Consider the following 27347-nt stretch of genomic DNA (forward strand, 5'->3'; position numbering starts at 1 on the left):
TGGTGAAACCCCATCTCAACTAGAAATACAAAAATTAGCCAGGCATGGTGGTGCATGGCTGTAGTCCCAGCTACTCAGGAGGCTGAGGCAGGAGAATTGTTTGAACCCTGGAGGTGGAGGTTGCAGTGAGCCAAGATCATGCCACTGCACTCCAGCCTGGGTGATAGGGTGAGACTCTGTCTCAAAAAAAAAAACAACAACAAAAAAAAAAAGAATAAGAAAAAAAAGCTGTTACCTTAAACAATTTTTTAACCTAAAAAGTATAACATGTACTGTAAAATATTGAGAAAATATAGAAAAGTAAAAAGAAAAAAAATCCAGTAGTCCCACTGCCTAGAGATAATTTCTGTTAAACTTTTTGTCATATTATCTTTCAGTCTTCTATCTATACTTTGCTTTTCGTCATTGTTGCTCTAACTTTTTAATCCCTAATTATTGTAATATTAATAATATTATTAGTAGAATATACAGAGAGAGTGGAATGGGAAATCTATTAATAGACTTTTAAATAAAAATGAGAGCTTTGGTATTTTTCTTTATAATTTTTCATAACAAAAATTTCAAGCATAAAGAAAAATTGAAAGAATAGAACTATGAAATACATACCTATGAGCTGGATTTGATGGCTGTTAAAGTTTGATCGTATTTGCTTTATCTGTTTACGTGTATACAGACATACACTCTTTTTAGCTAAGCTAAATGAAAGTAGGTTGCAGACATCATGACACTCAATTAAATTCTTCATTGTGCATCTCCTAAGAATAAGGATAGTCTTCTACATAATAATAATACCATTATCATATCTAAGAAAATGAACAAGTCCCTAATACCTAATATCTAGCCCATATTAGAATTTCCTGTTAATGAGACCAGGCTAATTTATAATTTATTTTCTTCCTTCCTCTTTTTTTTTTTTTTGACAGGGTCTCGCTTTGTTGCCTAGGCTGGTCTTGATCTTCTGGCTTCAAGTGATCCTCTGGCCTTGGCCTTACAGATGTGAGCCACCATGCCTGGCCAGGCTAGTTTTCTTATAAAGTGTTTCCTCATTGTGTTTGTTTCTCTATCTTTATAGAGAAAATATCTTTATATTTACAGTTTATTTCCTATAAACTGTAAATAGGGTCCATTGGCTTGATTAGATTCATGTTAAACATTTTTGGTAAGGGTGCTTCATAGGTGATGCTGTGTATTTCATACTGCATCACAGCAGGAGGCACATAATATTAGTTTGTCCCATGATTAGTGGTGCCAAGTTTGATTATTTGGTAAGATGACGTCCACCAGATCTCGCCATTGTAAAACATAAGATTTTTCCCCCTCCTTTGCAATTAGCAAGTAATCTGTGGGGTGATAATATTCTAGTAATATGCCTATATCCTAATATCTAATCACCTTTCATCTAACTAATGGTCTTTGCATCCATTAATGGTCCTTGAGGTTTGCTTTTTGGTAACAGCAGGGTACACTTGCTTGATATGTCTAATTTAGAGCCAGAAAATAGAACTAACTAGAACTTTCTCACAAACTGATGACAAGGAACAAAAACAGAGGAATAAATAGAATTGGAGATTTTTTCACAGGAGCATAGCTACTTTATTTTTTATTGTAGTAAAAAGTAGACATAACATAAAATTTACCATCTTAACCATTTTTGATGGTTCAGTAGTGTTAATTAAGTACATTCACATTGTTGTACAACTGATCTCCAGAACTCTTTAGGTCTTATCAAACTGAAACTCTATACCCATGAAGCAACTCCCCATTTCTCCTTCCCCTAGCCCCTGGCAACCCCCATTCTATTTTCTGTCTCTATCAATTTGACTATTATAGGTACTTCATGTAAGTGGAATCACACAATATTTATCTTTTTGTGACTGGCTGATTTTACTTAGCATGATGTTCTCAAGGTTTATCCATGTGGTAGCATGTGTCAGAATTTCTTCCTTTTTAAGGCTGAATAATATTCCATTGTATGTATATACCACATTTTGTTTATCCATTCAACCATTGATGGACAGTTGAATGGCTTCTGCCTTTTGCCTATTGTGAATAATGCTGCTGGGTAAATGGGTGTGCAAATATCTTTTTTAGACCCTGCTTTCAATTCTTTTGGTTATATAGCCAAAAGTGGAATTGCTGGATTATGTGGTAAATCTATGTTTATTTTTTGAGAAACTGAACATAACTGTTTTTATGATCCAGGCTACTTACATGATCTAGGCACCTAACATAAAGAAGCAAAGTACATTGTTGAATGTATTCTTCTGAGACAGACATGTTTTATTTGCATGTTAAAAATACAGGACTTATTTTTTCATTTCAACAAGAAAATATGTTTGCATTTTTCTTCAAACGTGCTCATCTTTGTTTATCTTCCTGCTCTGATTGTAACATGAATACTGAAAACATTTCACTTTCTTCCTAACTTCATTGTAAGAAAAAATAGCACGAGCACAATAACAAAGTATAACTAGCACTTACCACAGAGTTGGAGAGAGAGTAGCATGGTGGGGACTGTGGTCCTGGAGAGCACGGAGAGCACAGTCCCCGTTGAGAGAGGACAGCTACTCCTTAGCTCCAGCCCATTGCTGCCATGCGTTGATGGTGAGCCCAGTGTGGTCAAATTTTCTGGCCTTTCAAGAGAAGCTGGAAATCTGCATTTCTGTGTGAAATATCCTGATTTTTACATATTAACAGCCAATTCAGTCTTTTGGAAACACTGTGGGCCACTCGAAACATGCCTATGGCCTGATTTTGGCCTGTGGGCTCCAGTTTGGGGCCTTACTGTTCACCAAAGCAGTCTTCTGTGAAGGGTACCCTCTTTATGAGAAGCAGGTCAAAGAGCCAGCAAGGAAGGCACCCTTCGCCTAGCCAGCCATATCAGCACAATCAAACATCTTGGCATAGCTGTGTCACTTCCACTTCATTTTATTTATTTATTTATTTATTTATTTATTTATTTATTTATTTATTGAGACGGATTCTTGCTATGTTGCCAGGCTGGAGTGCAGTGGCGCGATCTCGGCTCACTGCAACCTCCACCTCCTGGGTTCAAGCGATTCTCCTGCCTCAGCCTCCTGTGTAGCTGGGATTATTATTATTATTTTTTTAAGTGAAAGCAAGTTTATTAAGTAAAGGAATAAAGAATGGCTACTCCATAGGCAGAGCAGCCCCACTTTATAAATTGAGTTTGGGAACTTAGAGATGACTGAAAACTTTTTAATATAGTAGTTATCCCAGAAAGCAGATGTCCTCATGGTATGTTATTTTCAATTTTAACTGACACCTAAACACAGTTATAAAAGTAAAACATTCATTGTGAAAATGTAAAAAGAAATAGGCATAAAAATGAAAATTAACATCTCTTATCCTAATACCAGAGGAAAAAAGTATTTTGATGTATTTCGTTCTAATCCTAAGAATTTGGCCTGGTGTGTATACCTTTTCCCCTGAAGATAGAATAATACTATATATAATTTTATGCCTTGCTTTATTTAACATGCTATCATGCTATCATAAGCGTTTTCTTGTGTCATTAATATTCTTCAAAAATGTGACTTTTAATGCTCTAGCAACCCTGTGTTGTAATGTGAGCTGTGATAGGAGCATCATGCTAGTGAGTGAAACCCTGGTAATGTTACCACAGCAGGACTTGTAAGCGAAGGACCACTTTCCCTTGGCTTTTCCTCTTGCTTCTTCATACCTTTGCTGTCACCTTAGTGTTTGTCCTTTCTGCACATCTGAAAATTCTGTGAATTAAACCTGAAAGCTCTCTTCTCCCCACTGATTTTTGCTTCATGATTTTATTTATAATAGCTTTATTGGGAAAATTGACATATTATAATGATAATTCCCAAATTCTTTATTGAGATAATTCACATAAAATTCACCATCTTTAAAGTATACGATTTAATTGTTTCTAGTATATTCACAGATTAGTGCAGCCATTACCACTGTCTAAGTTTAGAACATTTTCATTACCAAAAAGAAACCCTTACCCTTTATCCATCACTTCTCATTTCCCCCAGCCCTCCTAGCTGTGGACAACCACTACTCTACTTTCTGTCTCTATAGATTTGCCTGTTCTAGGTATTTCATGTAAATGGAATCACGCAATATGTAGACTTTCGTGACTGGCTTCTTCCATTTAGCATACTGATTTTAAGGTTTATCCATGTTGCAGCATGTATCAGTACTTTATTCTTTTTTATGGGTGAATATTAATTCCATTGTGTGGGTATACCACATTGTATTTGTCCCTTCATCAATTAATGAGCATTTGGGTTCTTTGCACATTTTGGCTATTATGAATACTGCTATGAACATTTCTGTACACATTTTTGTATGAACATCTATTTTCAGTTCTCTTGGGTATATACCTAGGTGTAGAATTGCTCGCTCATATGGTAATCTGTGTTTAACTTTTTGAGGAAGTGCCAAATTGTTTTCCACAGTGGCTGCCCCATTTTACATTCCCACTGACAGCATATAAGGGTTCCTATTTCTTCACATCCTCACCAACACTTGCTCTTTTACTTTTTCTTTCTTATTTTTTTAAAATTTTTTTTTTGAGGCAGGATCTTGCTGTGTTGCCCAAGCTGGAATGCAGTGGTGCAATCATGGCTCACTGCAGCCTCAGCCTCCCAGGCTCGGGTGATCCTCCCACCTCAGCATCTCAAGTAGCTGGGACTACAGGCACATGCCACCATGCCTGGCTAATTTAAAAATTTTTTTTAAGAGATAGAGTCTTACTGTATTGCCCAGGTTTGTCTAGAACTCCTCCTCAAGTGATCCTCCTGCCTCACCCTCTCAAAGTGCTGGGATTACAGGCATGAGCCCCTGTGCCTGGCCTTCTTTTACTTAAAAGAAAAATCATTATAGCCATCCTAGTAGGTATGAAGTGGTATGTCCTTGTGGTTTTGATTTGCATTTCTCTAGTGACTAATGATGTTTAGCATCTTTTCGTGTGCTTATTGGCCATTTGTGTATCTTTTTTGAAGGAAATATCTTCAGGTCTTTTGGCCATTTTAAAATTGGATTGTTTGCCTTTTTTGTTGTAAGAGTTATTTATATATTCTTGACACTAGTCCCTTATCAGATATATGAGTGGCAAATGTTTTTTTCCTTTGTGTATGTTGACTCTTCACTTTCTGAGTGGTGTCTTTTGAGTCATAAAAGTTTTTAATTGTGATGAAGTCCAGTTGATCTTTTTTTTTTCTTTTGTCTTTTGTGCTTTGGGTGTCATATCAATTATTTTATTTTTAGTATAGCAAGTGAATTGGAAATTTGTATATGTTCCATTATTAGTCATTGATTTGAAAGAGTGACGTCTGTACTTCAGACTTGTATTTTTCTGTTACTTTTCAACTCCTGACCTATTTTGTTCACTCTAAGACATCACTCCCTTTGTATTTCCTTGGTGCCTAATGTCACTTGTGTTTCGTAGGGTGTGGTTCCAACTGCTCAGCGTGCTGCCATCGTTGTGGGAGTAGAGCTACCAGTCTATGATATTACTAAGAAGCATTTAATATTGTCAGGAATGATGGGCGATACAATTTTAACTCACTTCGTGTAAGTAGGATGGGATGTGCTCATTTTATTTCCAGCATTTTGAGCACAAAAAGCCTCTTTTACTGAAATCCTCAGGTGGAATTTGATAACTGGTACGTATGGCCTAAATACCCTTGTCTCTCCTATTATCAGAACTTCAAGCCTTATGAACACTTTGTACTTCACAGAAATGCCAGGTGCTCTGGGGGCTTGGGTACTTGGGAACATTGTCTAATACAGCAGCCTATCAGAGGTCTATTTGATTTACATTTATCCATACACAGCTTCTATATCTAATAAGCACATGTATTACTTGCTTTGGTTAATTTTGTTTGAGAAAGCAAACTTTTCTCAGTGGGAATCAGAAAAAAAGGGGTAAATAAGGTCTGTGAAACTAAAGCACAGTTTTTTGGCTAAAGACTGTTACTGATCTCATTTTACATTTTCTTTGTCTTGCAACCTTTATGATAATTTTGTTACTCAAATGCATTTGGCATGTGATGCTGTGGTTTGAAAAATTTATGTAACTAATACATGGTGCATGATACTTTCTACTTAGGAATCTTGTTAGGTTTAGAAACTCTCCTTTAAAAAAAAGGCTGAGTTTCAGATTGAAAACTGAAGGGACAGCCTTTGAATGATGTCTCTTCAGAAAAATTTCCTGTCTCTTTAGATTGTAACGAAAGGCCAAGTGCCAGGTTTTATCTGATGGGTCTGAGTTATATTGTACAGTTTACGTTTGGCCTAATTTCTGTTTAAGTGGGCAGGGAGTGAAAGTGGGGTCGATCTACTTAAACTTTTCCTCTTAGTTCCAGCTTTACATGTGGTTTGGCTGGGGCTCTGGCCTCCAACCCGGTTGATGTGGTTCGAACTCGCATGATGAACCAGAGGGCAATCGTGGGACATGTGGATCTCTATAAGGGCACTGTTGATGGTATTTTAAAGGTAAGTACATTGTGGATTTGGGTTACAATTTGGCTTTCTTTGATGTCTTAGACCTTCCTTCAGTTCTTATTATTAGTTGCTACATACCATTTTGAAGATGAAAGAATCATATTTTTTAGTAGCTTCTCAGTTATTCCCAGGTAGAAAAGCTGTCTCCTTAGCAATCTAATTTGCAGTGGTACTTAATATAATGATTCCCATTTGAATGCTTTAAAATACAGGATGCTTTTATTAATAGTATCATGTAGAATTATTGATAGAAAAGACAATATATCCCCCATTTGCCTACTTCATACAACACAGAGACCCTGCAATAGAAAACTCAATACTTAAGGAAAAAAGCCTGTATTTTATTTCAGTTCACGGTTATGCTGTTGTTCACTTTGGCTTTGAAAGTTCCTGCTGTTGTGTTTGTGGGAACTGAATATTCTAAAAGTATTACATCATTACTGGTGATATTATTGCTACTGAAAACAAATTGAGGCTAAAATATGATGTTGCCATATGGTTTCTCTCCTGTTATCAGTTTTGTTTAACAACTATTACATATTAGACACCATTTTAGTAGTTAGAGAGAAATTACAGTTATTACAAAAGTACTATAGGTATACAAACAGATCATCAGTACAGCCTGATAAGTGATAAACTCAAGAGTTCTCAATTTGGAAGCATTGAGGTAGGCTCCCTGTAGATGGTGGCATCTTGAATAACAATAACTCACATCCACTGAGTGCTTTTTTGTGTGTCAGGAACTGTCCTTATGAGACTTATGTGTATTCGTTCATTGAATCCTCACCATTACTCCACGAGGTAGACACTGAAGCACTGAAAGATTAAGTAAGCTGCCTAAGGTTTCACAGCTACTAAGTGGGAGAACTGGAATTTAAACTCAGATCATTTGACCTCAAACTGACATTTACCTCTCCACTATGGTGCTTTCCTCATATTGGTGGCCAAGGGTTAGATTATAAAGGATACTGAATGCTATATTGAGGTGCTTGGACTTTTTTTTAACTTGTCAGGGAGCTGTTGAAAGTTTTTAATCAGATTAGCTTTGCATTTTAAATAGATGACTTTGGCTTTGTGGAGACTGGATCTACCACAGTGGTTCCTCATCTTGGGTACACATTGGAATCACTTGGGAGAACTTTCGCAGCTCCCTCCTCTACCTTAGACCAATTAACTCAGAACCTGGGGAGTAAGGTCCAGGTGTCAATATTTTAAACTATATCAGGTGACTGCAATGTTCACCTAAGGTTGAAGACTACTAAGGGGATAAGCCTGGAGCCATGGTTCTTCAAAGTTTAACATGCATCAGAATCACCTGGAGGGCTTGTTAAACTGCAGTTCACTTGGAGCCATCTCCAGATTCTGATTTAGTAAGTATAGAGTGGGACCTGGAAATTTGCATTTTTAATAAATTCCCAGGCAATACTGATGTTGCTAGTCTGGAGACCACACTTGGAGAACCACTGACCTACAGATAGGGAAGCTGATTAGAAGGCTCTTGTAATCTGAGAAAGAGGGGATGAAGGCCTGAACTTGAGCATGATAATGGAGATATAGAAGGTGGGACAGAGTCAAGAAAGAATTAGTTGATAGAGTCAGCAGGATTTGATTGACTGGATGTGGAGAGGTGTGGGAGAAAAGAGGTGTCAAAGATAAGTTCTGGGTTTTTGGAGTTGGTGACCAGGTGGTGACATTCATTGACAGAGGCATCACAAGAGGAGCACGTCTTGGGGGAGACATCCTAGTTTTGGATACTCAGTTTGATGTGCATGAGGAAAATCCAGTGGATACATTTGGATATTCTAGCCCTGACTCGAGAGGGTTCATGGATATAGATAAAAGCCCGTGGAGTCATTAGCACACAGGTGGTATATAACTGTGGAGAGAGTTGACCAAGGAGAGTAGGTAGAGGAGTTCACAACCTTTTTGCCTTCCCAGCATACTGGAGTACTATAAAATTCTTTCCCGTAATAATGATTGACTGGGGCAGCAATTCTCAGACCCTGGAAAGTATAGTTTGGCAAAAGCCCCCGTTGGTATTTCTGCATTTGACAATTACTGGTGTAGAGGGAAGAGCACTGGGCCAAGGAAAGAACACTGCAGAATACCAATTTTTATTTATTTATTTATGCCCAGGCTGGAGTGCAATGGCGCGATCTCTGCTCACTGCAACCTCTGCCTCCCGGGTTCAAGCAATTCTCCTGCCTCAGCCTCCTGAGTAGCTGGGATTACAGGTGCCCGCCACTACACCTGGCTTATTTTTGTTTTTAGTAGAGACAGGGTTACACCATGTTGGTCAGGCTGGTCTCGAACTCCTAACCTCGTGATCCACCCGCCTCGGCCTCCCAAAGTATTGGGATTACAGGCGTGAGCCACCGTGCCCTGACCGGAATACCAATTTTTAAGGTCTTGGCAGATGAGGAACCTAGGAAAGACACCAAAGACGAGGAAACTTAGAGAGTAGTGTCATGGGAGCCAAAGAAGTTAATGAGTTTCAAGAAGGAATGAGTGGTTACTTAATGTCACATGCAATAGCGATCTAATATGATAAGGAGTGCAAAGAGTCTGTTGGATTTAATATTTTTTAGAAGGTTTGGTGAATTGGTGTTTGCAAAAGCCAATTGCTGTGCATTGAGGAATATGTTTGATTATTCATTCAAGTAATAAAAAAGAAAATATCAAGCTGACTCTTGAAGAGGCCCCCCCCCACACACACAAAAGAAAGAAATGTTTGTCTTATGTGCTAAGCACTGTTCTAGGTTGTTGAGGATGTACTGGTAAACCAAAATGTCCCTGTGTTTATGACACTTAGATTCTAATAGAAGGAGATAAACACAGGAAGTAATGATAAATAGACAAATGTAAAGCACTGTTTCAAGAAGATTGGCTAAAAGATTTACTGTAAGATTTACTATACAATAATATAGTAATAGCTAATGTTTATTGAATGCTTATTCTATCACAGGCACTGTACATAGAGTATATCCTTTAACTCTCACAGCGACCTTGTGGAGTAGATATTATCTTTCCCATTTTATAAAGGAGGAAACTTAGGTTCAGAGTAGCTAAGTAATAACTTACACAAGATTACACAGCTAATAAGAGGCAGGTCTGAGACTTAATCCACAATCTGTCTGATTCCAAAGTTTGTACTTACAGCCACTATGCTGTTCTGAATCTGCAGAAACATGTTTTTATGTTGGTAGTAACCTTTAAGTACTTACATTTGCTCACTCATTTACTCACTTGCTACTAAAAAATTTTAATAGCAGTCATTCTTTAAAATGACTTTGTTCTATTTTGCCATTTATGTAATAGCATCAGACTTTATTATTTTGTCTATGCTTATCTATAGAAGTTCTTTGTTTTCACACAACTGCCTTATGACAAAAGGTGCCTCCCAGTTCTCACGTTGTGAAGAAATTGGTCACTGTTTTTGGAAATTTATAAAGATTCAAGCCGGGTGCTGTGGCTTGCATCCTGTAGTCTTAGCTACTCGGGAGGATCGCTTGAGCCAGAGTTTGAGGCTGCAGTGAGCTATGTAGTCTTGCCACTGCACTCCAGTCTAGGCGACAGAGCAAGACCATGTTTCTTAATTAAAAAAAAAAAGATCCAGATGGCTCACAAGAGTGTTAGAGACCCTTACTGTTTTTGTGTTCACCTCTTCAACAAATACTTATGGGAAAATTTCTTGCACCAGACACTGTGTTAGGTGGTGGTGACACAATGGTGAACAAACAAAGCTAGTTTCTAATCTCTTGGAGATTTCATTCTAGTTGAGGGAGACAATAAACACACAATGCACAGTATAATTTTAGATAGAAATAGATGCTATGCAGAAAATAACAGCATATTGCAATAGTGACTCAGTAGTGGGGAACTACTTCAGCAAGGATGGTCAAGAAAAGCCTCTGAGGAGGTGACATTTGAGCTGAGATCTGAATGATGATGAGCTGGCCATGAGAGCTGGGAGAAAACCATTTCATAAAGAGGGAACAGGTTACTGAAGGCCTGAGTTGGAAATAAGCTGGACATGTTCAAGGGTTAGAAAGAAAGCTAGTGTGGCTGAGTGTGTGGTGAATGAAGGGAGAAACTAGTAGGAAATGAAACTGGAGAGAAAGGCAGCAGCTAAATCATGTGGGATCCTATAGGTCTTTGCAGAGACTTTGTAATTAGAATGAAATCCACCAGGAAGCCATTTGAGAGCTTTAAGCAGGAAATGTTATGCTCTCATTTATAATTTTAAAAGATTGTTCTAGCTTCTAGGTAGAGATTTTAGACCAATTAAAAGTCCATTGTGGTAGTCCAGGTAAGAGATTATGAGATTGGATGGTCTTTCAGAGGTCTCTTGTCATTTAACAGTCTAGGTTCTAGGTTATTCACATCTGGGCTTTATTTGGGGTGATTTTCACAATTTTCCAACATCAGTTTTGGTCTCAGACCTTTACTATTTGCTGAAGATCCATTGGGGGAAACATATTACCACTATATCTTCATAAATATTGTGCTTATTATTTTACTGTTTGTTCCCAAAAGTAGTTAGTAAGGATAATTATCTCTAGTATACTTAATGTACAGGATGGGATAAAGAATATTTACAACTCTGGCTTCTCATATTATTGTCTTATCCAAATATATCCTTTTTTTAGAATTGTGGTGGGTTTCACTTCACTATTGGAAAGGCAAAATAACATTTTTCAATGTCTAACACAATGCCTAACACACTGTAGTTACGTAATAGATATTTGTCCATTATATACGAACCATTTCTGCTGGCTAAATTCAGCATGTGCCACCAGTTTACAACGTTTATGCATAATTTATCATTTAATTCTCATAACCATGTATATAAGACCCCTGTTGTATAAAGTAGGAAACCAAAACTCAAAACACTTCACATTTTTCTCCATGTAATCCTCAAAGCATTCACATGAGGTAGGCTACGGCATTATATAGAATTTATAATGATGAAACAGACTCAGAGAAGAATAATGACTTGCCCAACTTTCTATTTTCTTACCCTGCTTTAGTTCTCTTTGTGGCACTTATTTTTGGATATAATATATATCAATTTGTGTATTTGTCAGCCCCACTAGAATATACACTCCATGAGGGTAGAAACTGCTGTATAGGTTACCTATTGCTGTGTAACAAATTACTCCAAAACTCATTGCCTTAAACCATTTGTTATTTTGCAGTTTCTGTGGGCCAGGGATTGCAAAGCAGCTTAGCTGAGTTGATTCTGGCTTAGGCTGTCTCCTGAGGTTGTAGTTCATATGGCAACTAGGGTTGCTGCCATCTAAAGCCTTGACAGGCTGGGATAGCTGCTTCAGTGATCACTCATGCAGTTGTTGGCTAGAGCCCTCAGTTCCTCACCATGTAGTCCTCTCTTCATGATATAGCAGATGGTTTCCTCTAGAGTGAATGAATCCAAGAGAGAATAAGGCAGATGCTTTATTATATATAAAATATATTTTATAACCTAGCTATGGAAGTGACATATGTTCACTACTACCATATTCTGTTGGTGACACAGACTAAATACTATGGGGTGGAGGCTACGCAAGGGTACAAATAACTGGAGGTAGGGTTCATTGGGGGCCATCTTGGAGGCTGGCTACCATAGACACTTTTTCTGTCTTGTTTATTAGTATATTCTCAACATCAAGAATGGTGCTTTGCATATGTATGGTAGGTAAATATTTATTGATTAAGTGGGTGGATGGATTTAGACTACAGATGAATTTAAAATGGACCGTTAGAGAAAAGACTATTCATGGAGCCGTAAGTTGCCCTGGGGTGGGAGTGGAAGGTGATGTCAAATGTAGAGAAAGGTGAATTCACTCTGTTTTTGGTTATATCTTTCCTGCAGATGTGGAAACATGAGGGCTTTTTTGCACTCTATAAAGGATTTTGGCCAAACTGGCTTCGGCTTGGACCCTGGAACATCATTGTATCCTTTGAGAGAATGAAAGCAAGTGCTTCAAGCTCCCAGATAATTCTAGGCTATGGGAAGGAAAATTTGATTATTAAAGCCTTTTAGGCTAGTGAGAAACTCAAGCATCCCATTGGTGACCCTTGAGAATCAAATTAAGTAGAGAAACAGCTTTCAGTTGGAGGCTAATACAAACTAAAAGGGATAGAAAAGATATGTCAAACTTTACTCTTTAAAACAAAATGACAACAAACACAGCTAATCTGGAAGGGGCTATGAAGTTTTTAGAAACCCTGATGGACGAAGCCTACAGGAAAGTCCATGCTGAGGTGGTTCAGATTTCCTACCCCTAACTATAGGACCAAAATAGCTGGGAAATAAAAACAGGACAGAAGACATTCATGGGGTGAAGGAATCCACAGCCAAGCAGGCTTCTTTCTTCATGGGTGAATCTGTCTCTTCCAGTTGTGTTTGAGTGCCTCCTAAGTGCAGAGCCATGTATTGGATACTGTGTGTGGTGTTGTGTGTATAATGGTAAGCACCGCAGGGTTGGAAAGTAATTCCCTGCCCTTGTGGGGTCTGTAGACAGAGAGAGGGTATCTCGTTCCCTCTTGGAATCACTCTGATCATCTAATTATATGTCGTCACTGATGTTCTTGGTTACTGTGTGTGTGTGCGTGTGTGCGTTTGTCCTGTTTCCCCCTGAAGACTATAAATATATTAGAGTTTTACTCTGTTTATGTTGTTCGGTGCCAGTGATCTGAATGGGCACATGGTAGGCACTCAACGCATGCTTGATTTGACAGGTGGTGTTTTATTTATTTATTTATTTATTTATTTTTATTTTTTTTTTGAGATGGAGTCTTGCTCTCTCGCCCAGGCTGGAGTGCAGTGGCGCGATCTCGGCTCACTGCAAACTCCACCTCCTGAGTTCACGCCATTCTCCTGCCTCAGCCTCCGGAGTAGCTGGGACTACAGGCACCCGCCACCACACCCGGCTAATTTTTTGTATTTTTAGTAGAGACAGGGTTTCACCGTGTCAGCCAGGATGGTCTCGATCTCCTGACCTCGTGATCCACCCACCTCGGCCTCTCAAAGTGCTGGGATTACAGGCGTGAGCCACCGCGCTCGGCTGTCAGGTGGTGTTTTAGAAAAGATTTTAAAGCAGATGCAGCTTAGAATAGCATAGACTACCTTAATTTAAGAGAATGCGATGCTAATTTCAAAACTAGCTTTGGCTTTCGATATCAACCTGGTGATCTTCCTTGACTTACTCCTCAGTTTTTTATTACATACGAGCAGCTAAAGAGGCTTCAAATCTAAGAACTGAATTATATGTGAGCCCAGCCCTGCCAGCCTTTCTACTCCTTTGCCCTTTTACCGTGTTCTAATGTATTTTGACAGTGTTGTAAGTGTTTACCAAGCCGTTGGTCTCCTAAGGGCCTCCTGATGGAAGAACAGTGGGGTGGTTCAAAGTTATTTCTATGTTTGTGTTACCATGTTAACTTTTCCCCGAGAGAAAGTGTTAACATTGAGACTCTGGCCCCAGATTGGTATCTTCTATGAAGATGGATACTGATGGGTGACATTGAAAACGGCCTGCTTTCCAAATGTGGTTAAATGTAATTGGTTAGCCCCAGACTTGGGCTAGAGCAGAAGGCATAGGCCAGGGTGGTTATTGCTATATGTGTTACAGACCTCGGTTCTCATTAAAGTATTTATTGGCAGAATCACTTTGGCTTTGTCTTCATTTACTATTTTCTCCTTTGCCAACTCTTGAAGTTACATTCTCCAGAGAATAATAAAGGAAGATAACTATGAAATTGAGACTGGACTCTTAAAGTGCACTTTTATGAGACGAGAATGAGTGCATTGTGCTTTCCCACTGCCATTCATTGTCATAATGCCACTGCTAAACGTTGGGCAGGTGGTTCTTTCTTAAACATGAATAAACAAGCAAGTGGCTCATTTGGAAGTTTCTACAGGTAAAAAGCTAAAAAAAGGCTTAAAATAGAAGCCTGTTCCCAGGGTTCTAATCATCTTACAGGTACAAAGTTCTGGCTACTTTTTTTGTACTGGAACAGAGCCCGGCTCATTGTAGGCACTCAAATATTTGTGGAATTAATAGTTCTTCATCTTTATCCATTCATTAATTTGTTCAACATTTATTATGTATCTATTATGTCTAGGACTATAAAATGACTAAGACATAGTGTCTGTTTTCAAGCTCACATTATAGTGGAAGAACAGATTTGTAAGTAAATAATTACAGTAGGACCTAAGTACTATGTGAGAGATGAACAAAATGCTGTGTGGGAGCACAGAGGAGGAACAGCCTTACCTAGAGGATTTGCCAAAGGCTTCATAGCACAAATGACACTCGAGGTGAGACAGAGGAAGAGTCTATGTCACCATGAGGATAAGGCATTATACATTTTGACAAATGTGTAATATGTATCTATCATTATAGAATCATATAGAATGGTCTCACTGCCCTAAAAATCCTCTATGTTCCTCTTATTCATTCCTTCCTCTCGCCTAACCTCTGGCAACTACTGAGGCTTTTTACTGTCTCCATGGTTTTGCCTTTTCCAGAATGTCATATAGTTGGAATCATACTTTTCAGATTGGCTTTTTTTTTTAACTTACTTATATGCATTTAAGGTTCCTCCATGTCTTTTCGTGGCTTGATAGTTCATTTCTTTTTAGCACTGAATAATACTCTATTGTCTGGATGTACCAGTTTATTCATTCACCCACTGAAGGACATCTGGTTGCTTCGAAGTTTTGACAATTATGAATCAAACTGCTATAAATATTTGTGTGTAGGTTTTTGTGTAGACATTTTCAACTCATTTAGGTAAATATAATACCAAGGAGCACAGTTGCTAGATGGTACGGTAAGGGAATGTTTAGTTTTGTAAGAAACTGCCAAACTGTCTTGTGAAGTGGCTACACCATTTTGCATTCCCAACAGCAATGAATGAGAGCTATTGTTGCTCCACATCTTCTCCAGCTTTTGGTGCTGTCAGTCATCGGTTTGGGTTTTGGCCCTTCTGATAGGTATGTAGTGGTATCTCATTGTTTATATTATTATTTTTTAAAACATTTACTATATCCATCAGATACCCTACTCATCCCCAAATTAGCAAAAGGGAACATATTTTTTGCTCACAATAGTACAGCTGAAAATAGTTTCTTTTTTTGTTGCCCAGGCTGGAGTACAGTGGTGTGATCTCGGCTCACTGCAACCTCTGCCTCCTGGGTTCAAGCGATTCTCCTGCTTCAGCCTCCTGAGTAGCTGGGATTACAGGCACCTGCCACCACGCCTGGCTAATTTTTTTGTATTTTCAGTAGAGATGGGGTTTCACTATGCTGACCAGGCTGGTCTCGATCTCCTGACCTCAGGTGATCCGTCCGCCTCAGCCTCCAAAGTCCTGGGACTACAGGTGTGAGCCACTGCGCCCCGCCTGAAAATAGTTTCTTGAAGGATTTATATATATTGCAAAATGGCTTTAGTTCACCTCAACCTAAATATTATTCCTTCAGAAAAACCTTCCAGTGATTTCCTCTCCCCCAGTGTAAATAACTTTCCTCATTATAATTTCATATACCACATATCAGAATTTATATGTATGTACTATATGTGTGTGATTATTTCACTAATTTCTGTATCTCCCATCATTTGGGGCTCCATGAAAATAGGGATTATGTCAGTTTTGTTTACTACTGGGTTCTCAGTGCTTTATACAGTTATGTGCACTTAGTACACATTTGTTAAATGAGTAAATGAACTGGTCTGTATCCAAAGGATCTGATTAAATGCCTAAAACATAGGAAAGGTTCAACAAATACTGTGGAATTTAAATTGAATTAAATTAAAATTTGATTAACTGGGCGTGGTGGCCTGTAATCCCAGCTACTAGGGAGGCTGAGGCAGGAGAATTGCTTGAACCTGGGAGGCAGAGGTTGCAGTGAGCCACAATGGTGCCACTGCACTCCAGCCTGGACGACAGAGCAAAACCCCGTCTCAAAAATAAAATAAAATAAATTTTGAGTTATTAGGAAAATGGCTGTAAGCTAAGGATTACTAAAGGTATGACCAAGTAGCAGGGCAGTGTTTTCCATGGTTTTAGTACCATATATCTGCTGGTGACTTCCAAATATACATCCTCAGCCCATACTTCTCCCCTGAACTCCATATTTCTATGTCCCACTGCTTATTCTACATCACTCTTAAAGTCTAATAGGCACAAGTTGGGCTCAGTGGCAGACATCTGTAGCCCCAGCTACTCAGGAGGCAGAGGCAGGAGGATCACTTGAGCCCAGGAGCTTAAAGCCAGCCTGGACAACATAACAAGACCCTGTCTCTAAGAAATAAAGTCTGAAAGACACTTCACAAAACAAAATTCTGGATTTGCCCCTAAAAACCCTTTTAGTGGCTCAGGCCTTGAAGTAATCCTTAACTCTGCTTACTCTCTTCCACAACCCACATCCTTTTCCCTAGGAAGTCATATTTGAAGGGATAAAATGATAACCAAAATCTGTAGGTTGTAAGATGCAAAAACTTTCCACTTTTTTCCCCTTTTTTTGAGAGGCTGGAGAATGAAACAACCCAGATAATAATAGCTAATTAATAATTAGCTTAATAATTATTAGCTATTAATAATAGGTAATACAGAGTATGGGTTTTATTATGTGCCAGGTACTGTTTAAGTATTTTGTGTTTATACTCTGTCTACATCCTTACAACCAGCCCTATGAGAGTAGGTACAATTCTCCTTTTTCAGATGAGAAACTGAGGCACAGAAAGGTGAAATACTTCTGCCTCTTAAACATGGCAGAGTCAGGATTCTAGCCCAGGCAGTCTGACTCACGATCCCGTAATTACAATCACTATGCTTGAGGTGTACTGACTTAACCTTGTCCAGAGTCACTTAAAGTTTATGGCAGGTGAGCAGTAAATATTGATTTCATTAATTCCCCTATCTTTATAGCGCCGTGGGAGAAAGAAGGTCAATAGTTTTTGTGGTTGGTCACTCTTTATCACTTAACAGTAACACTGGATTAAGATTATTTTCCTGGAGACCTGTGACTGCAAATACATCATTTCCCCTTTCTCCACTTTCTCCCGCTTCTCCCTCTTCCGTTTGTTGGCCTTTCTTCTCTGTGACCTCCTTCATCACTGCTCCACCCCCTTCTTCCTCCAGTCTGAGGACAGTTCACTAGGGGTAGCACAACAGTGTTCAAAAAGAGGGTCTTGCAGTCGGAGATGGCACACCAGAACAACATGAACTTGTTCCTGTTGTATGTAAGACCATTTGTTGAAGAATGTGGAATTATTGATACAGATGCCACTAGTTTGAAATTTAGTAATTTGGACATGGGGCTAGGCTTTCCACCCTTTCTCCTCCAATGGAAAGAAGAACTTTGTTACACTTATAAACAAATTTATAGGAGGAAGGATTACTATGAACCTGATTATAAATTAAATCTCTATTCACCAAAGCATGTCACTTAAGGGGTAGTATTTTTATTAGCCTAATCTAGTCAGGATATTGCATGTAGGTTAATAAAATTGCTGGGTATTAAAAAATAAATATCTTCATGTCTTCTCAAAATGGCCATTTCTCTCTCTCTCTCTCTTTCTCTCTCTCTCTCTCTCTATATATATATACGTATATATATACATATATATACACATATATATATACGTATATATATACATATATATATACATATATATATATATATATTTTTTTTTTTTTTGAGATGGAGTCTCCTTCTGTCGCCCAGGCTGGAGTGCAGTGGTGCAATCTTGGCTCACTGCACCCTCCACCTCCCGGGTTCAAGTGATTCTCCTGTCTCACTCAGCCTCTCAAGTAGCTGGGATTACAGGCATGTGCCACCACACTTGGCTAATTTTTGTATTTTTAGTAGAGACGGGGTTTCACTATGTTGGCCAGGCTGGTCTCAAACTCCTGACCTCAGGTGATCCACCCACCTCACCCTCCAAAAGTGCTGGGATTACAGGCGTGAGCCACCACACCTGGCCAATAATTTTTATTTCTGAGGTTTCACTATTAAAGGATATTTCTTCTCTCCATTCAGTGTCTCAGCATCAGAATTCAGTTGTATTTTGGGCTGTGCTTTACTTACCATAAACACTTCATGCATCCTTGTCTCTTCCATTTATTTTGTAAATAAGAAAAACCATTTAACACTTTCATTGTATAAGATTACTAAGGGACCTAGCAATATTAAAGTGGTGGTTGGAATTTTGAATAAGAAATGTTTGGATTATGAGTCTGTTTTTCACATTTGAAATAATCTCAGAGCCATTCAGCTACAATTTCTTAGTTTAGTTTTCTCACCTTTTTTTTTTAACTACTTCTGAGATGATATGATACCCATTTGCTTTTCTATAGGAAATGCTTTCATATTTGTTGAATGGCTCAATGGACACATCTGCAAAAATACTAAGGAGGGGTTGGTGGGTGAAAGCACATTGAACAGTTTTGTTATACAGCATGGCATTTTACTGGGCCTGTGAGTGTGTTATCTCAGCAAGCTTATCAGCTTTTTAGTGCCTTAATGTCAACACAATTGAGACAGAACTGGAACTGATATGGATGTATCATGGTAAATGGGAACTGTGATTCAATCGTGGGATTGTTGGGCAACATACACCAAATAAAAACAAACCTAAGCAGATGAAGAGAGCCCCTCAGGCTCTTGGCCCTACGGGGTTTTAGTTTCCCCAGTGCTTGGTAGCAACTGAATCCCGTCTGCCCCATTGTGTACAAGGCGTTTTGAAAGAAACAGGAACTGCTTTGTGCATTAAAACAGACTCATAGGCTCTTAGCAGCTGCATCAGTCGTTTCTAGGACTTCTCATGAGAGGGCTCTTTGAGCCCAGTGGCTGATTATGGTCCCAACAGCTTGTAAATGCAGGGAACATATGGCTGAGTAGTAGCATGTTAAGCTCTCATGCACTTTACCCTGCCATGGTTGATCCATTAGGTGAAGCATATCTTGCCCTTTCAGCAAACTGCAAGACTATGGCTTCAAGGCTTCATTCAGCAGATTCAAGAACGGTTTCCTAGCTCTGCGTGAAGATGTTTTCTTATTCTCATGTCTACTCAGCATTTTATGGAGCAACTATGTCCGAAAATTTTAAGAGCCAAAACACTGAAATTGATATCTGGGTATCACACTGCACTGTATTGATGAAGTTGTACTCTGTGAGAGGCATTCTTAAACTACTATGTTCTGTTAGTTCAGATTTCTGAATTTGCAGAAGGCAGATGAACCCTGGCAGTAGGCCATATCAAAAAGTTTCCTTTTGCAAAAAAAAAAAAAAAAAAGCAACTGGTTAACTTCCTCAGTATGATTTATTCTTTCAGGAAGCTGTGTGCTTTCATCTCTTTGGGATGTTCCTATCAGTGTGGTCTGTTCATTTATGGCTCACTTATGACTTCTCTTAGCAGGTGTCTCAGGGAAATATTACACTTCAAGAAATGCTAGCACAAATGTGAATCAAAATTCTTGGCCCAGTGCAGTGGCTCATGCCTGTAATCCCAGCACTTTGGGAGGCCGAGGTGGGCGGATCACGAGGTCAGGAGTTCAAGACCAGTCTGGCCAATATGGTGAAACACCATCTCTACTAAAAAATACAAAAAATTAGCTGGGTGTGGTGGTGTGCGCCTGTAGTCACAGCTACACAGGAGGCTGAGGCAGGAGAATTGCTTGAACCCAAGAGGTGGAGGTTGCAGTGAGCCGAGATCGTGCCACTGCACTGCAGCCTGGGCAACAAAGTGAGACTCCATCTAAAAACAAATACTTATAAATATTTAATGCTCCTTGATCTAGTAATACTGCTTGGTGAATTTATCCTAAGGAATGGGACAGAGACATGCCAATGATTTATACACAGGGATATTTATCATGCTATTATAACAGAAATTAGAAATAACCTAAGTTTTAGCACAGCTATAGGGAAATAGTTAAAGTATTATACCATTTGTTGAAAAAGCATGCAACCATTACAAGTTGTGTTTTTGAAAAAGACGACATAGGAAAATATACACAATATAATGTTAAGTGAAAAAAACAGATGAAGGAGAATAACAGTGGTCATCTCTGGATAGTATAATTATGGGTACTTTGTGATTTCCTATGTTTGCAAAATTTTTTTAATGAACAAAAGTTGTTTTTATAATCGTAAAAGAAATAGTAAACATCATTTATATATCAATCTATACCTCTAGAAGATATCCCAGCAAAGCTGGGGCAATTTTAGCACATAGCTCTCAATGTTTGTGAGATAGGTAAGTGGACAGACGAATGAATGAATGACGATTGGCATTTGTAGGCACCATCATTGAATTTATAAGATTGCAGAAATAACAAGTGAAGATTTTTTAATTAAAAGGAGAAAATTCCAGACCTGTCAGCAGTTTGAAGGATGACGTGGAAAATACTGAAGGAGCCACAGAATTGAGTGGCTGACAGTAGCCGAGGAGTTGTGGTCTGTCATTGGGTCCATTGCTGTTCTTGTTTTTGCTGATTCTATGTGTGTCCTTAAGTATCTTGTGCCTGCTGTTTTCACTGGTCTCTATTCAGTTTGGCCAGTGACTGAGCATGGTGGGAATGAAATCAAGGTCATGAGTTCAATTCCCATTTGAACCAGTTAACACTTCTCCTTCTAGGGAGAAGATATCCCAAGGCTATCTCTGGCTGACACTGGACATATGGACAAGCAGGAGTGTGTTGGTCAGGGTAACCTGCCTCTAACACTTGTGAAACCACTTAAAACACCTCTGTACAGAGGCCTATAGTGTCCTTATGTTCTTTGAGAATAGTCCTCTGAAATTGAGGTGTTGATATGTATAACCTTTCCTACCTAAGGAATTAATATAAAACTTAGTCATGTTACAATTTTAATTACAAATTCAGCCTGGTGCAGTGGCTTCCTCCTGTAATCACAGCACATTGAAAGGCTGAGGTGGGAGCATCACTCAAGACTATCATGAACAACATAGGGAGACCCTGTCTCTACAAAATATAAATAAATTAGCTGGGCATGGTGGCATGTGCCTGTGGTCCCAGTTACTCAGGAAGCTGAGGTGGGAGGATTGCTTGAGTCTGGGAAGTTGAAGCTACAGTGAGCTATGATCGCACCACTGCACTCCAGCCTGGGTGATGAGCGAGACCCTGTCTCTTAAAACAAAAACACCACAAATTCACAGTAAGCTGTTCATGGAAATAATAAATGGGACTGATTGGCCTACATTGCATCCTACAAGGTATTAATATCTGGGATGTTTTGATCACCTTGCTGAACTGAATCTGGTTTCTTGGTAAGCCTATCAGGAAACAACATCAGATGTATGAATGAAATCTAAACGTTTCCGGTACATTCCCTTATCTGTGAAGGAGCTTGCATCAAAGAAAGCCATTAGACTTTTGTGTAGCATCCTGTATCTCTGCTCTTGGTGGCTTATTAAACACAGTGTTGTTGCTGTTTTTGTTTGTTTGTTTGTTTGTTTGTTCTTTTTTTGAGACGGAGTCTCACTCTGTTGCCCAGGCTGGAGTGCAGTGGCGCGACCTTGGCTCACTGCAACCTCTGCCGCCCAGGTTCAAGCGATTTTCCTGCCTTAGCCTCTTGGGTAGCTGGGATTACAGGCGCCTGCCATCGTGCCCAGCTAATTTTTGTATTTTTAGTAGAGACAGGTTTTCACCATATTGGTCAGGCTGGTTTTGAACCCCTGATCTCGTGATCCACCTGCCTCAGCCTCCCAACATGCTGGGATTACAGGCGTGAGCCACCATGCCCGGCCAAACACAGTGTTTTTAATTGTGATTACTCTTAAATCCAATTACCATACTAGTGCCAGTGCCTTGTTTGTATCTGCTCTGTCTTGATACTGCTAAGGTATTAGATTTATTGTTTGTCTTTTTCAACCTGAATCACCTCTCATCACTCATTTTTAAAAATCTTATTCAGAGGTTGAGGAATTTACAGTTCTGAGTCCAATTGTCCTTGTCCTATATGTCATAATATCTGAATATGAGGGACTCCCTTAAATGGGTCAACTGACTGTTTAGTCCAGGGTGTTTAAAGAAGAGGAAGAGAACTGACATTTTTGAGCACTAACAATGTGCTGTAGTTTACTAGATATTTACATATACATTATCTGAGTTAATCTTCAATATAACCATGTAAAGTAGGCATTATTACCCCAGTTTGATGAATGAGAGATCTAGTTTGAGAATTTAAATGATTGAATTATCATTTGAACACTGGTCTGTTGGATTTCAAGACCTGTGATTTTTCCATTGCACATACTGACTCCCAGGGGTAGCAGAGTTTCTTAGATTGAACCTAATAACACACTGATCACCTGGCCTCCCCTCCCCTCCTGCTTTTCTGTACTTAAAAAAATATATATTTTTTATTTTTAATTGACAAATAATTGTATATATTACGTGGGGTACAATGTGATGTTGATATATGTTTAAAATGTGGAATGATTAAATCAGGCTAATTTACTTTTTTTTTTTCTAAAAGGACCTTGGCTTCAGAATTAACTTTAATTTTCATTCCACTTTGCTTATATTATCTTGGCAAGATCAGTCCTTTGTAGCAAGGCCAGGATTTAAGCTTTGAACCACCAGTAAGGAGGGCATTGGTTTGAGCCTGCTTTCAATTTTGTCCAAAATCCAGTTATTCGTATTTTACCTAGTTCCCAGTAACTCACAATACAATCCAAGAATGTGCCTTATTGCTGGCCTGGTACTTGCTGGATGCTCAGCATTTCAAGGCATATTGGGTTCCATCATCCACTTGAGAGTCAAAAAGTTCTTCAGTTGTAGGAACACGATGCTTGCTATGGTGAAAGCAAGCATGTTTCTCCTCTGGGCCAGACTGGTAAGCAAAGCGACTGCAAAAAATTTACCAAAAGTGGGTTGATGTGTATGTAGTAGAATAGATCAATGAGAAACAGACCATTTGGGCTGAAGAAGATATAGGGTGAAGGTAGGGAGAAGGAAATTTTCAAGAGTAGGGAAACCGAAAGGGATGATCATTATCCTCTGAATGACTGAGGAAAGAAAGCTGGGAGTTAATCTAAGACTAAGGGGAATTAAGAAAATCCGAGTGCAAAGCATAGTGGTGTGGTGACATCCTTTGAAAGGAGGGTGGCTGGATTCCATCCAGGTCTAAACATTATAATTTGTGATTAGAATGAAAAATTTCAAGGGCCTCTTGGAATTAGCCATTACGCGTTGGATTCAAATGCATCCTCAGGTCATTAATTTAGGGATATTGAGGGATTAACCAACCTAAGGTTGGTACCTAATTTGGTACCTAATTCAGTACAAAATCCTAGGCAAGTTAATCCATACTGTTTTGGTTTCTTCTTGCCCTCTTTTGTTGTCAACTTGGCAGCTTTCTGGGGCAATATTACAGTTTAAGGTCTTGAGAGCCAAACTCTCTAGCAATCCACTGTGGAGACCAGGAGGTTTTGGAGAGGGTTACAGGGAAACTCAGAAAGGCAGAGAGTGGTTCCTGAGTGTCTTCGCTATTCTGTTCTTGATTTTTTGCTGCCAGGTTGCCCAGAGGGAAACTGAGCATAGTTCCCATCTGCCAACCTTGTCATTTTCTGTACCCCACGGAAAGGAGGATGAGGCACCTGCTCCTCAGCTGGTCTCCTGTGCAACAGTTTCTTAGGAAAATGCAAAATTGGGAGTAAGTGGAAGGAGCCCTGAGGAGCAAAGTGGCTCCAGTCTGGAGAGCTTGGCTGTGCCTGCCTTGGTACCCACATGTTTTCTCTCTCTTCCCTCCCAGTGCCTCAGAATTTGTGATCCAGCATTGTCATCAGCAAGTAGCCACAAGTGACATATGAGGCCATCTTAAGGGAAGGGGCAGCAGAGAGTTAAAAGGTGGTGGATTGGGACCGGTAACAGCAGAAATAATCACAAGATAGTGTTTCTTTGGGAAATAGCCTATTTTAAACATCATGAGGTGTGCGAAAAGACAAGCTTTAGAGGAATTGAGGTTTCTACCTTTTAGGCACATTCACCATATAAGATCTCTGATTAATATCAGTAAGGGCAGGAGGAGGAGGGACTCCTCACCTTGCCAAAGCAATTACTGTAGTAAGTCACTATAGTAAACACTTTAAAATAACAGAACCTCATTTCTCTAGTGTTGTTCAGTATGGGAGCCACTAGCCACATGTGGCTACTGAGCATTTGAAATATGGCTAGTTTAAATTGAGATGTTTTGTAAGGGCAAAATACACACCAGATCTCAAGGACTTAGTATGAAAAAAAAACCAGTATAATTTTTATATTGATGACATGTTGAAAACAATATATTGGTTACATTGGGATAAATAAAATATTAGTTTTGCCTGTTTCTTTTTACCTTTATAAAACGGTTACTGGAACATGTAAAATTATGCGTGTGGCTCACATTATATTTCTGTTGGACAGTGCTGCTCTGGTATACTCAAAAATAGAATTTGATCTATAAGCATCTTTTTAGCAGTACATTTCTTGCTTTAAGTAAGTGTACCTGTACACCAGAGACAGGCTCATTTCAAAAGAAGGACAGGGAGGAGTGGCGACTTGAAAATGGGGAAACTGATTATAGAAGAAAGTCAGGACTCTGCCTCAGTTACCTGTCAGTCTGGGGGTGGGGGATGCTGGGACAGGGGTCAATTGCCTGAAGCAAGTGCTCTCATCCCCCTAGCTCCTGCTGATCTAGTTGGGGCTCCAGAGTGGGGAGGAGAAAGGCACTTTGAAACTTCTCTGCCCTTACCGTCTTAGCCATCAAACTCTGAGCTGGAGATAGTGACGATGTGACAGGAACTTTCCCTGGGCCTCTCTGGGCCACAATTCCTGGCCGAGAGAAAGAGGAGGAATGAGGTGAGCACCTTCTTCACTCCTAGGGCCATGTGGTAGAGCTGCAGTCGCACCTCCTTCTGCCAATAGGCATAGATGAGTGGGTTGAGCAGGGAGTTGCCCACGCCGAGCAGCCACAGGTACCGTTCCAGCACTAGGTAGAGGTGACACTCCTGGCAGGCCACCTGCACAATGCCAGTGATAAGGAAGGGGGTCCAGGATAGAGCGAAGCTCCCAATGAGAACAGACACAGTACGGAGAGCTTTGAAGTCGCTGGGAGTCCGTGGGGATCGATAACCTCCAGCCATGGCTCCTGCATGTTCCATCTTTCGAATCTGCTGGCTGTGCATGGAGGCAATCTTGAGCATGTCGCAGTAGAAGAAGACAAAGAGGAGCATGGCTGGGAAGAAGCCAACGCAGGAGAGGGTCAGCACGAAGTGAGGGTGAAATACAGCAAAGAAGCTGCACTGCCCTTTGTAGGCAGTCTGCTGGAACATGGGGATTCCGAGTGGGAGGAAGCCAATGAGGTAAGACACTAACCACAGCCCGGCAATGCAGGCCCCGGCCACGAACCCACTCATGATCTTCAAGTAGCGGAAGGGCTGCTTGATGGCAAGGTACCTGTCAAAGGTGATCAGCATGACCGTGAGGACAGAGGCAGCTGCGGAGGAAGTGACAAATGCCATCCGCAGGCTGCACAGGGTCTTCTGTGTGGGCCGAGAAGGGCTGGAGAGCTGGTCTGTGAGTAGGCCAGAGATGGCCACACCAATCAAGGTGTCAGCCACAGCCAGATTCAAGGTGAAGCAGAGATTGACACCATCATTCTTGTGGATCAACAGCAGCACAGCCACAGCCACTAGTGTGTTAGTAGCAATGATGAGGGAGGCCAGGACAGCAAGGATCACTCCAAATGAGAAAGATGATTCCATGTCTCGAAGTGGCAGGACTTCACTTACCAGGGCATGCTGTCTCTCCAGCTGAAATTCTCATGGGCCAGGGGCAGAGGAGCTGTGGGTTCAGAGCTACAGCATGATTCTGGCCTTCACTGGCAGTCCAGGCTGGCAGGTCGCCATCTTTGGGATCCTACAGGTCATGAAGAATTACTCACCCTCTCTTTTCAGTCCTCAGCCTCCTGCCTCTCCAGCTCTCTAAAGGCAGCAACTTCAGTATAGACCTCCCCCTGGGCCCTGAGCTAGTCCCTCCCCCTCCAACCAGCAAGTTACTAGACAACTCCCAAGTACCTGTACATGCTGTCTCGCCAGGCCCTCTCCCTTCACTGGTGCTTCAGGGACTCTGGAGGGACAGGGACATTCATCAGGTCTCCTGTCAAAAGATATAATTGACTCCAATCATACTTTTTTCTTCCTCCATACCTTGACATTAAATTTCTACTTTTCTTCCAAAACCTCGAGTACCAGCTTAAATAATTAATCTCAGCTTAATTAAGCTTTTTCTTACTAATTCTCAATTACTATTATGAATTGCTTTTAATCAAGCAAGATGCTCATAATCAGTTGAAGTGGGAAGTGAGGGCAGGTGAGCTTTTTGAGGGGCCCCAGCATATTTTCAGGAGTGCTACCACACATTTAAGCTGTTTCTTACCTTTTGCTTCCTAGCGCCTCAAATTCTAATTCTCTCAAGTAGGGCGTGCTGTTCCCCCGTTTCTCATCCCTAGGATCTCAGTTGAGGATTCAGGACAGGAAAAACAGGGCCAAAAACTGTTAACAGCTGTCATTCAGTTTAGAACCCATTCTCCACCTCACGCTGCTGTCTCTCAAGTATACTAATTGATAATTATTTCTGCAGCATGTTGGGCCAGGTCTGGTCAGTGAGTAGTGGCTGCTGGGCTTGCCTTTCTTAATCCTATAGACCTGAGGTATCTCTGCGGGAGGAGAAGAGGAGATGAGCTGCATTCTGGGAAGTGTCTGCTTGATGTTTGGCTATGGAATTTTCCATTTTCCAGGAATAGGAACGTGGGGGCGGTTGAAGGGGGGAGG

General features: G+C 40.1%; 2 protein-coding genes across 5 annotated transcripts in view; one reads left to right on the top strand and one right to left on the bottom strand.

Moving 5' to 3' along the window:
* SLC25A14 (solute carrier family 25 member 14) overlaps positions 1 to 14172 on the top strand; it is a 33626-nt gene extending 19454 nt beyond the window's left edge. For all 4 annotated transcript variants that reach the window (XM_009439620.3, XM_016944008.3, XM_016944007.3 and 1 more), the window contains 4 exons: positions 5447 to 5571; positions 6360 to 6495; positions 12377 to 12457; positions 13721 to 14172. In XM_009439620.3, the coding sequence (XP_009437895.1) occupies positions 5447 to 5571; positions 6360 to 6495; positions 12377 to 12457; positions 13721 to 13762 (384 nt within the window). In that variant the 3' untranslated portion in view covers positions 13763 to 14172. The remainder of the gene's footprint in view (positions 1 to 5446; positions 5572 to 6359; positions 6496 to 12376; positions 12458 to 13720) is intronic.
* Positions 14173 to 20805: 6633 nt separating this feature from the next.
* GPR119 (G protein-coupled receptor 119) lies at positions 20806 to 26673 on the bottom strand. The gene is made up of 3 exons (XM_521262.6): positions 26592 to 26673; positions 25268 to 26433; positions 20806 to 23384 (listed from the first exon to the last, which is right to left on the bottom strand). Exon 2 carries the CDS (start codon positions 26277 to 26279, stop codon positions 25272 to 25274), a length of 1008 nt encoding a protein of 335 aa, XP_521262.3. The 5' UTR covers positions 26280 to 26433; positions 26592 to 26673; the 3' UTR covers positions 20806 to 23384; positions 25268 to 25271.
* Positions 26674 to 27347: the final 674 nt, after the last annotated feature.

The sequence above is a fragment of the Pan troglodytes genome, chromosome X (assembly GCF_028858775.2).
Source record: "Pan troglodytes isolate AG18354 chromosome X, NHGRI_mPanTro3-v2.0_pri, whole genome shotgun sequence".
Taxonomy (NCBI): domain Eukaryota; kingdom Metazoa; phylum Chordata; class Mammalia; order Primates; family Hominidae; genus Pan; species Pan troglodytes.

Bases quoted from the DNA above. Each gene is read 5' to 3' on its own strand.
- GPR119 (XM_521262.6), bottom strand. From the start codon at position 26,279: ATGGAATCATCTTTCTCATTTGGAGTGATCCTTGCTGTCCTGGCCTCC.